At 37.1% G+C, this 12,203-nt stretch overlaps 1 protein-coding gene across 5 annotated transcripts in view; it reads left to right on the top strand.

Moving 5' to 3' along the window:
• Positions 1-12,203, top strand: part of LOC145999772 (leucine-rich repeat-containing protein 71-like) — a 126,409-nt gene that overhangs the window by 101,831 nt on the left and 12,375 nt on the right. For all 5 annotated transcript variants that reach the window (XM_083137081.1, XM_083137071.1, XM_083137089.1 and 2 more), the window contains 2 exons: positions 8,518-8,629; positions 11,650-11,697. In XM_083137081.1, the coding sequence (XP_082993207.1) occupies positions 8,518-8,629; positions 11,650-11,697 (160 nt within the window). The remainder of the gene's footprint in view (positions 1-8,517; positions 8,630-11,649; positions 11,698-12,203) is intronic.

Genomic DNA, 12,203 nt, shown 5'->3' with positions numbered 1-12,203 from the left:
CCATCCAAAATCGGCAGAGAGGAATGCTACGCTCTGGAATTTTTCTGATCCATGACAACTCCCGCCCACACACAGCTGCTTGTACTGTTTCGATGGGAACTATTCAATCATCCCCCTTACAGCCTCGACCTTGCCCCCAGCAATTTCTTTCTTTTTCTTCACCTGAAAAAGTGGCTTGCCTTGAAGCGTTTCAACAACAGTGACGTGCTCAAGACATCAGTTCTGGACTTGCTGCACTCGCAGGCGGCAGATTTTTACGCAGAGGGTATACTTGAAGCTTGTGCCACACTATCAGAAATGTCTGGAGGTTAATGGTGAGTACGTCGAAAATAGCCAAGTTATGTGCTTGTTTATCAGTCACAATAAATTTCTTCTCCTAATGATTTTCTCGTTTTTTTTAAAAAAAAATATCGGTCCTTTTTTTCACATGTATGAGTTTCACACAACAGTTTAAAAATTAGTTACTCATAATACCCCTAAAACTAACAAACTAAACTCTGTCTTACAAAAACTTGATATTCCAATGCAAACCCACAAACAGAAAGATACCAGGAGAGGTTTTCAAGAAGAGAGAAAACATTTCCAGAAGAACCATTAATATATATGTTTTAAGTTAATTGGGGCATATTTTATGATTGTCGTATGTCATTTATTTCTACCAGTTTTAGTTGACATACCTATGACAGTAACATTAGTACGTTTAAGGTCGGGACGTTTTCCATACATTAGCAGGAGAAACCCCAACGTAATTGTGTCTTTTAAGAAAATGTGTGTGACAGATTTGTTTCCAAATTTTTCCAAGATTTGATTCCAAAATCCATAAAAATGACACAAGTAGCTAAGTCCATATAGTGCTTGCATAGAACTTGTAAGGTCCTGGGTTTCATACCAGGACTCGCTATCTTTACTGGCTTTTCCGCAAGTTTACCTTAGTCCCACCAGAGCATGTTATCTTACACCATACACAATAATTTATTCACCAACTTCCTCATTACCCACATGTTACAAGCCTTGGGGCAATATAGCATTGACCCCACTTGTGCTCACTTTCATTGATGTGCCTGAAATCTTGATGTGATGGAGGAAAATTGGAGACAATTTTTCGTTTTAACACATCAAGAAATATATACGTCACCAAAAATATGCAAGGCATCTCACACAAAATTTTCATTTATAGATCTATGTAATACATAAAATTGCAATAATATAGTACCCTGCATTAAGTCGAAAGCTCATTTAGATTAAACATTTTCTACGTCAGTTTAATTCACATAGTGTTTAAACACATCTAAGATACTACTATTGTGGACTTCGAAATTTACACTACTAGAAACTTTGAAAACACAGGATATCCCAAATTTATTTTTACAGATTTAACGTTCAATAAAAAACATGAAATGATATTTCATCATGCAGACTTCTGCATGTGAAAGCGCAACACTTGCTCTCTTTTATTCTTTCTTTCTTCCTTCCTGCCTTGGCATAGATCTCTACTTTTGCATGTGAAAGTGCAACACTCGCTCTCTTGTTTCTTTCTTCCTGCCTTGGCATAGATCTCTTCTTTTGCGTGTGAAAGTGCAACACTCGCTCTCTTTTTTCTTTCTTTCTTTCTTCGTTCCTTGGCATAGATCTCTTCTTTTGCGTGTGATAGTGCAACACTCGCTCTCTTTTTCTTTCTTCATGCCTTGGCATAGATCTCTTCTTTTGCATGTGAAAGTGCTATACTCGCTCTCTTTTTTCTTTCTTTCTTCCTGCCTTGGCATAGATCTCTTCTTTTGCGTGTGAAAGTGCAACACTCGCTCTCTTTTTTCTTTCTTTCTTTCTTCCTGCCTTCGCATAGATCTCTACTTTTGCATGTGAAAGTGCAACACTCGCTCTCTTTTTTCTTTCTTTCTTTCTTCCTGCCTTGGCATAGATCTCTTCTTTTGCATGTGAAAGTGCAACACTCGCTCTCTTTTTTATTTCTTTCTTTCTTCCTGCCTTGGTATAGATCTCTTCTTTTGCACGTGAAAGTGCAACACTCGCTCTCTTCTTTCTTTCTTCCTGCCTTGGCATAGATCTCTTCTTTTGCATGTGAAAGTGCAACACTCGCTCTCTTTTTTCTTTCTTCCTGCCTTGGCATAGATCTCTACTTTTGCATGTGAAAGTGCAACACTTGCTCTCTTTTTTCTTTCTTTCTTTCTTCCTGCCTTGGCATAGATCTCTTCTTTTGCATGTGAAAGTGCAACACTCGCTCTCTTTTTTCTTTCTTTCTTTCTTCCTGCCTTGGCATAGATCTCTTCTTTTGCATGTGAAAGTGCAACACTCGCTCTCTTTTTCTTTCTTCATGCCTTGGCATAGATCTCTTCTTTTGCATGTGAAAGTGCTATACTCGCTCTCTTTTTTCTTTCTTTCTTTCTTCCTGCCTTGGCATAGATCTCTTCTTTTGCGTGTGAAAGTGCAACACTCGCTCTCTTTTTTCTTTCTTTCTTCCTGCCTTGGCATAGATCTCTACTTTTGCATGTGAAAGTGCAACACTCGCTCTTTTTTCTCTCTTCCTGCCTTGGCATAGATCTCTTCTTTTGCGTGTGAAAGTTCAACACTCGCTCTCTTTTTTCTTTCTTTCTTTCTTCGTTCCTTGGCATAGATCTCTTCTTTTGCGTGTGATAGTGCAACACTCGCTCTCTTTTTCTTTCTTCATGCCTTGGCATAGATCTCTTCTTTTGCATGTGAAAGTGCTATACTCGCTCTCTTTTTTCTTTCTTTCTTTCTTCCTGCCTTGGCATAGATCTCTTCTTTTGCGTGTGAAAGTGCAACCCTCGCTCTCTTTTTTCTTTCTTTCTTTCTTCCTGCCTTGGCATAGATCTCTACTTTTGCATGTGAAAGTGCAACACTCGCTCTCTTTTTTCTTTCTTTCTTTCTTCCTGCCTTGGCATAGATCTCTACTTTTGCATGTGAAAGTGCAACACTCGCTCTCTTTTTTCTTTCTTTCTTTCTTCCTGCCTTGGCATAGATCTCTTCTTTTGCATGTGAAAGTGCAACAATCGCTCTCTTTTTCTTTCTTTCTTTCTTCCTGCCTTGGCATAGATCTCTTCTTTTGCATGTGAAAGTGCAACACTCGCTCTCTTTTTTCTTTCTTTCTTTCTTCCTGCCTTGGCATAGATCTCTACTTTTGCATGTGAAAGTGCAACACTCGCTCTTTTTTCTCTCTTCCTGCCTTGGCATAGATCTCTTCTTTTGCGTGTGAAAGTTCAACACTCGCTCTCTTTTTTCTTTCTTTCTTTCTTCGTCCTTGGCATAGATCTCTTCTTTTGCGTGTGATAGTGCAACACTTGCTCTGTTTTTCTTTCTTCCTGCCATGGCATAGATCTCTTGTTTTGCGTGTGAAAGTGCAACACTCGATCTCTTTTTCCTTTTTTCCTGCCATGGCATAGATCTCTACTTTTGCATGTGAAAGTGCAACACTCGCTCTCTTTTTCTTTCTTTCTTTCTTCCTGCCTTGGCATAGATCTCTACTTTTGCATGTGAAAGTGCAACACTCGCTCTCTTTTTTCTTTCTTTCTTTCTTCCTGCCTTGGCATAGATCTCTACTTTTGCATGTGAAAGTGCAACACTCGCTCTCTTTTTTCTTTCGTCCTGCCTTGGCATAGATCTCTTCTTTTGCATGTGAAAGTGCAACACTCGCTCTCTTTTTTCTTTCTTTCTTTCTTCCTGCCTTGGCATAGATCTCTTCTTTTGCGCGTGAAAGTTCAACACTTGCTCTGTTTTTCTTTCTTCCTGCCATGGCATAGATCTCTTCTTTTGCGTGTGAAAGTGCAACACTCGATCTCTTTTTCGTTTCTTCCTGCCATGGCATAGATCTCTTCTTTTGCATGTGAAAGTGCAACACTTGCTCTGTTTTTCTTTCTTCCTGCCATGGCATAGATCTCTACTTTTGCGTGTGAAAGTGCAACACTCGCTCTCTTTTTTCTTTCTTCCTGCCTTGGTATAGATCTCTTCTTTTGCATGTGAAAGTGCAACACTCGCTCTCTTTTTTCTTTCTTCCTGCCTTGGCATAGATCTCTTCTTTTGTATGTGAAAGTGCAACACTCGCTCCCTTTTTTCTTTCTTCCTCCCTTGGCATAGATCTCTTCTTTTGCATGTGAAAGTGCAACACTCGCTCTCTTTTTTCTTTCTTTCTTTCTTCCTGCCTTGGTATAGATCTCTTCTTTTGCGCGTGAAAGTGCAACACTCACTCTCTTCTTTCTTTCTTCCTGCCTTGGCATAGATCTCTTCTTTTGCATGTGAAAGTGCAACACTCGCTCTCTTTTTTCTTTCTTCCTGCCTTGGCATAGATCTCTACTTTTGCATGTGAAAGTGCAACACTCGCTCTCTTTTTTCTTTCTTTCTTTCTTCCTGCCTTGGCATAGATCTCTTCTTTTGTGCGTGAAAGTACAACACTTGCTCTGTTTTTCTTTCTTCCTGCCATGCCATAGATCTCTACTTTTGCATGTGAAAGTGCAACACTCGCTCTCTTTTTTCTTTCTTCCTGCCTTGGCATAGATCTCTACTTTTGCATGTGAAAGTGCAACACTCGCTCTCTTTTTTCTTTCTTTCTTTCTTCCTGCCTTGGCATAGATCTCTTCTTTTGCGTGTGAAAGTTCAACACTCGCTCTCTTTTTTCTTTCTTCCTGCCTTGGCATAGATCTCTACTTTTGCATGTGAAAGTGCAACACTCGCTCTCTTTTTTCTTTCTTTCTTTCTTCCTGCCTTGGCATAGATCTCTTCTTTTGCGTGTGAAAGTTCAACACTCGCTCTCTTTTTTCTTTCTTTCTTTCTTCGTTCCTTGGCATAGATCTCTTCTTTTGCGTGTGATAGTGCAACACTCGCTCTCTTTTTCTTTCTTCATGCCTTGGCATAGATCTCTTCTTTTGCATGTGAAAGTGCAACACTCGCTCTCTTTTTTCTTTCTTCCTGCCTTGGCATAGATCTCTTCTTTTGCATGTGAAAGTGCAACACTCGCTCTCTTTTTTCTTTCTTTCTTTCTTTCTTCCTGCCTTGGCATAGTTCTCTTCTTTTGCATGTGAAAGTGCAACACTCGCTCTCTTTTTTCTTTCTTTCTTTCTTCCTGCCTTGGCATAGATCTCTTCTTTTGTGCGTGAAAGTACAACACTTGCTCTGTTTTTCTTTCTTCCTGCCATGCCATAGATCTCTACTTTTGCATGTGAAAGTGCAACACTCCCTCTCTTTTTCTTTCTTCTCACTCTCTTTTTTCTTTCTTCCTGCCATGGCATAGATCTCTTCTAATGCGTGTGAAAGTGCAACACTCGCTCTCTTTCTTCTTTCTTCCTGTCTTGGGATAGATCTCTTCTTTTGCATGTGAAAGTGCAACACTCACTCTCTTTTTTCTTTCTTTCTTTCTTCCTGCCTTGGCATAGATCTCTTCTTTTGCGTGTAAAAGTGCAACACTCGATCTCTTTTTTCTTTCTTCCTGCCTTGGCATAGATCTCTTCTTTTGTGTGTGAAAGTGCAACACTCGATCTCTTTTTTCTTTCCTTCTTTCTTCCTGCTTTGGCATAGATCTCTTCTTTTGCACGTGAAAGTGCAACACTCGATCTCTTTTTTCTTTCTTCCTGCCTTGGCATAGATCTCTTCTTTTGCATGTGAAAGTGCAACACTCGCTCTCTTTTTTCTTTCTTTTTTTCTTCGTGCCTTGGCATAGATCTCTTCTTTTGCATGTGAAAGTGCAACACTCGCTCTCTTTTTTCTTTCTTTCTTTCTTTCTTTCTTCCTGCCTTGGCATAGATCTCTCCTTTTGCGCGTGAAAGTGCAACACTCGCTTTTTTTTCTTTCTTCCTGCCTTGGCATAGATTTCTACTTTTGCATGTGAAAGTGCAACACTCGCTCTCTTTTTTCTTTCTTTCTTTCTTCCTGCCTTGGCATAGATCTCTTCTTTTGCATGTGAAAGTGCAACACTCGCTCTCTTTTTTCTTTCTTTCTTTCTTCCTGCCTTGGCATAGATCTCTTCTTTTGCGCGTGAAAGTACAACACTTGCTCTGTTTTTCTTTCTTCCTGCCATGGCATAGATCTCTTGTTTTGCGTGTGAAAGTGCAACACTCGATCTCTTTTTCCTTTCTTCCTGCCATGGCATAGATCTCTACTTTTGCATGTGAAAGTGCAACACTCGCTCTCTTTTTCTTTCTTTCTTTCTTCCTGCCTTGGCATAGATCTCTACTTTTGCATGTGAAAGTGCAACACTCGCTCTCTTTTTTCTTTCTTTCTTTCTTCCTGCCTTGGCATAGATATCTTCTTTTGCGTGTGAAAGTGCAACACTCGATCTCTTTTTCTTTCTTCCTGCCTTGGCATAGATCTCTTCTTTTGCATGTGAAAGTGCAACGCTTGCTCTCTTTTTTCTTTCTTTCTTTCTTCCTGCCTTGGCATAGATCTCTAAGTAACACATCAAAATTAAATTACATTTTGGACTATGTTTGTTTTCATCATCTGTTGAGATGACTGCAGTCAATCTTCGTCTTATGTCTTCAGTGTTATAGACTAGTAGAGACACCACTTGTAGGCCACAAGTGGCTGGTAAATTTGGGGGTCAAGACCTATAATATAGATATATTTGATATCCCATGTCAGTGGACAGCGAAAGGTGTTCATCACATATGCCCAATGGCGGTGCAAGGATTAATCATCTCTGGGTGCTGAGGGGGTGCCGATTTGAATTCAGGGGATGCGATGTTGAAAATAAAGAAAGCATGAAATATGAATTCATGATTTAACAGAGGCGCAGCTACGAATTTTTGCCTGGGGGGAGGGCAAGTACCAGTATAAACGTGCCAATAATAATAATATTATTAGCAGTAGTATAGTAGTGGTAACAGTAGTATCAAAGACGTTATTATTCTTGTAAATCACGCAAAAAGGGAGAAGTCTGTGCTAAAGCAAACAATTTGAAATATTTTTTCAACAAGTTCAATTTCACATTAGCTAATAATTTAAATCAAGTACAGAAACTATTTTTGAATGACGAGAATATGCATGACGAATATAATTCTTTTTTGTACATATGGCACTTATAACTTTCATGTACAACATATGTTTTACACATATGCAACAAGGAGCGAAGTAAAAAATAAGAAAATACATATGCAACATGTTAACACTAAGTTGTGTAGTATTCAAAGCTTCTTGAATACATATACTAACATATTACTTAAATGCATTACATAATCAATTCATCCATTTCAGAACAAACCAACAGCACAAATTATATAAATCTCGCAAATGTGCACACTCATTTTTATCCAAACAATTGTTCATGCATTTAAGACCAACCTACTCTGTGGTAACAGACTGAAGTACATAGTTGGTCTTCTCTGTCTGGTAATTTACAATGCACTCCAGAAAAGAATGATATTGCTCGCAAGAAAATTTTTAGGTCCAAATTATTGCAAATTGAAAAAATATTAATTTAATAGTTTTAAAGTTTTATTTTAATTTAGATTGTTCACCGACCCCTAGCTGCTGCTCTGAACTTTTACGAATTTATGAAAAAAATTTTACGAAATGTATTTTTATTTGCATAAAATTTGATTTCCGACCAAGGTTAGGAAGGATAATGCCCCCTGCCCCTCTGTGGTTGTGCCACTGGCTATCTTCCATCTGTCCCAGATGCTGCGGTGTCAGGACAAAACTTGAAGTGCATAACGGCAACTTCATCTTTGTTAAAATCCCCTTCTGTTGCACTATCCCCATCAACGAACTGTAGCATTTCTTCGCAAACTTTGGGCTCCTCGACAAAATCTAAAATGGTACTTTACTAAACATGTTACGTGGAACATATAGAACGTATTATAAGGTAAACTACACGATACAACTCACGTTAAATAATTTCCCAAGCACGACCTGATGATATCTTGAAAGCACATGAAATTTATGTTCCAGTGCAACTTGTAGAAAAGAGGAACAACAAGTAGGGGGGCAATAAAACCGTTTAATAATAATGTAAAAAAAAATAACTCTCTGACCTTTAGGCAAATATTGAGAAACACAAAAAGACTACTTAAAACAAAAGAAGAAACAATTCTTAACAACAATACTGTCGAATGATAAGACAGTAGCCTCTGATCTTTATAGAGACTGCCGACAGTACAGAAAAATATATGCAGCTTCTCTTTCGATGCTTGCCTGTTGTATACAATAGCAATTCAGTGGTCTCACTACAATATCTAATATTCGGGCACTCAATGCGACTACGACATATGACACTGCAAGGTTTTCAACATAGGTTTTACAAGCACCCCTTTGCACCCTCCTGGTGTTGCCCCTGCATATGCCTTCAAGGAGTTCTAAAATTTCTGACATTTGTATTAATTGTTTTGTTATGTTCTTTGTGTGTTTTAAAACAGTTCATTGTATGTTGTGTAAGTGTGATGAGTGTTAGTTTTTTGTATGTGATTGTTGAGTGTTTTTGTGTTTGTGTGTGCTATACTTTTTGAAATAATTTGTTTTATAATTGTTTGCTCTAATAAATATTTTAAATTTGTCTTCCAGGAAGAATTAGAAAAACTGAATTTATCTGAAGGTAAAAAAAGTCATAGCACAGCACCTGGTAAAAAGGGGAAAGAAGAAAAAAGGGTTAGAACTACTGACAGTAAGAAACGAGGTAAATATTATGCACATTGCAGTATATTTAATGAAATATTTTTTTCATTGTGGAATTGATAAGAATAAGTCTTCAAGTGTTACTTGTAGTACTACTGTAAACAACGGTTAATGTTTTGAAATTATTGTGGTTGGTAGAAATATCTCATGGCACACAGAGTATACACAATAACTTGTTAAACATCTATTAACCAGGGAGTGATCTTTGAAATATGGAGAGCCCCACTAACAGTTTTTCAAACTGTAGCCAATTGGAAGTTTATTGTTCGATCCCCACTAGCCTGAAACTTTCCATATCATACAAATACTTATTATTATAATTTATAATGTTAAAAGTTACTTGACTGTTATTTGCATGAAAACAATCCAAAAGTGCAAAACAATTTTTAGACATGTAAAGTAACAAAATTGAGACTGGTAGAGAACATTTATTTTTAATTTCGATGTACCAATGTGTTAATACTGCCAGAATAGCACGTTTTATCCTGACATCTGAACCAATGTAGCATATATGCAAACTCATCATCTGACATAGACATTGCTCCATTTCATGTGTGATCACTTCTAGTGTGTAATGATGTAAAATTATGTTTTGCTTCTGAGAATCAGTTAGTTCAGAGTTATTCCTCTTATTGTTGTTACGAGCATTTAAACATGTTTTCTGAAGTAATATAGCATAAATACATGCTCCCGAAGCAGTGGCAACGCGTAGAGTAAATCGTTGGGTGTTCACACTCAGCCAAAATTAAGATAAAATTTAACCCCCCCCCCCTCTCCCACCACTCCCAGACCAAGGTGGGCTACAAACACATAGAAAATCAATTATTGATCACAATCACAGAAGAAAATGGTAAATCTGAGTGACACTGATTAATTGAACATTCATAAAGGTTAACAAATTGAAGAGTACAAGGGTAAAAGAATAAAGTAAAACAAGAAGTATGACTATAATAATGCATGTTTTATGAAGAATATAAACCTGGGACTGTATTGCGCTAGCCACTCCACCAGAGCGCCCAGCGAAAATCCATTTACAAAACACAGGTAAACTTTCATTATTGTGAATTATCATTTCTGCTTTACACCCCCTCGCCTGTCAATACCCTTAAAAACAAGGAAAAATTACTAAGGTTTTTTTTTATGTTTTATTTTATTTCACGTTTTGTGCCTCTTGGCTAATTTGCAAAGATGGGGATGAGTGATGATATTGATGAATGGACATTCACAAACAACCAAGCCCGAGCGGGATTCGAACCCGGGACCCTTGGCGTCACAGCACGATGTGCTAACCACTCGGCCACATGGTCCGGCGAAAAATTACTAAGGTAAACAATGCCTTTTTTTTTCAGTTTGAATTATTGAAATGCCTTACTTCTCTCCTTATTTAGTGTTGGAAATTATTTTTTCTGTTACTAAGAATTAACCCTGCCACCATTTCCACTAACCATGATACCACCTTTCTTTTTTTTCAATTTCAATAGCTATTTGTAATTTCACGGCAACTTTCTTATGCGAATTGCAACTCGCGAAACTTAAAATTATTGTTTTAAAGTTTACCTCTAGGAGTTTACAACCGTTATAATTTCTTTTCAATATAAATATAATGGGTATTTATTCATATTCGTTTACATGTGTACCAAGATAAATATTATTTTCTGCTAACAGTGTCTTCATCTTCTTTCTTTTTGACTCATCTACATTATCTAAAGGTTTAAGCAACACATTTTAACTATTGATATTGATGTAACTGTAAATCTGTTCATTTTCGTGAAATAATAGTTAAAATCATAAAACCTTTGTCATGCAAGGCTTTGAGTGTGCGACAACTACTTGTAATGGAGTCCTTAATTTTTGGCGAAACGTATTGGAAATTAAAGATATTGGGCTAAAACATCGAAGATCTTAGGAAGTACTACAACAATGCAAACAGTACTTGCATTGTATCTTAACTACTGCATACTTTTCCACAATACAGGAGCTAAACAAAACGTAAAATAAAATACTTGGGAATAGCAAAAAGAAAATCGTACCTCCGCCGCTATCCGCTCATTCCCACAACATTTAACAGTTGCTGTCATCTGTTGACAGTTCTTTCGGAAGGTTCACGTGCTCTGATTTCCACTTTTCCCCCTTGGTTTCTCTTGGCTGCCTCCGTGGAGCTAGAGCACAGGATGAACACAGCAGAGGGAGTTCGCATGCCAGATGTGCACCGGGCTCTCGCTGCCTAATATGGTGAGCTTTTCTTGTCAACACTCAGAGGAAATTGGGAAATTTGAAACCTTTTGAAGACTTTATGAACGAAAAAAGCTGCTTTGTAAAATAAGTATCTTGAAATGTAGTCTTATATAAAGCAGAAAAGAAAACAAATTGAAGTTTTTTTGTTTTCAGTTGGGGGTTTGTGTGCTCTATGAACCCCTGTCAGGCGACGCCTCTGTCCCTAAGGTATAATTCTACAGTGCAAGCAATACATGCATACAAGAAGAATTACATATTGTAGAGACCTTAAGTGCAAGTATATGTGTCCAGATAGTGCAAAGTACTTCAAATTCTGATTAATATAATGAGAAAGCAATATTTTTATCTGGTATCTTTCTTTCACTGGTTAGGAATGAACTTAAAAATGTATAACATAGTTGTCATGAATAGCCAAAAGTAGCAGGAAAGTGATGTAAAAAAACCTGATTCTATCAATCATTATAACTTGAGGGAGATGCAGAATTATCCAATCTTTTCCCCTTCAATAAAGAAGTTTAGCCACTGCAAGTATACTTTCCATTAATATTACTGCTTCTGCTATGTGCAGAAGTGGTTATATGGACAATGTATCAATTGCCCAACATGTTGTTTTCACCTCATGATCATTACTGAACAATTAATTGATCTTATCTGTCATACATGCATACATTCTCACATCATATATCCTCTAATTAAAAAAAATGTCAGTAAGCTTCCTGGTTAAATTTATTTGGAAGAACACAAATCTTAATTACATGGAAATAATGAATAATTTTTTCTTTGCAGATGGTGAAAAATCGTCTAAAGGAAAAGGAATTAAAACTCCTCAGAAAAGTACGTTAAGCTAGAGCTTATTTACCCTAAAGAAACTACTCGTAATATGTTTTAGAAATTTAAGTTATTTCGCATTACAGTCTCTGTTATTGGAGGAGGGGTATTTATCTCAGCCACTGCCCCACATTTCCTAATAAAAAAAAATAAGATTGTAAAATATAGTACCAGCTATACAAAAATATGTATTAATATTTCTCACACCTACAAAGTTCCACTAATATATGTTGTTGATGTATTTACAATGGAACCTCGATTTTACGTTTTTCAGGGGACTAAGCTCAAAAAACTGAAAATGCTGGAAAATATAAAATCAAATTTTATGACAGTTTGCTATGTTGAGACTATCAAGATTGAATGTATAATGTGAGAAAATGTAAAAGCAGGGAATGTAAAATCAGGGTTCCAGTGTACAATTATCATAGTATTAAAAAATTCCACATCAAAGGACTTTTTGCACATGACTGCATTTTTTTTTACAAATTTCTACCAGAATTTTTTTTATAATA

This window comes from Lepisma saccharinum, chromosome 1 (assembly GCF_977018435.1).
Source record: "Lepisma saccharinum chromosome 1, izLepSacc3.1, whole genome shotgun sequence".
In the NCBI taxonomy this organism is placed as follows: Eukaryota; Metazoa; Arthropoda; class Insecta; order Zygentoma; family Lepismatidae; genus Lepisma; species Lepisma saccharinum.
The sequence above is the reverse complement of the archived record's forward strand: the minus strand, read 5'-3'. Positions and strand labels throughout refer to the sequence as shown.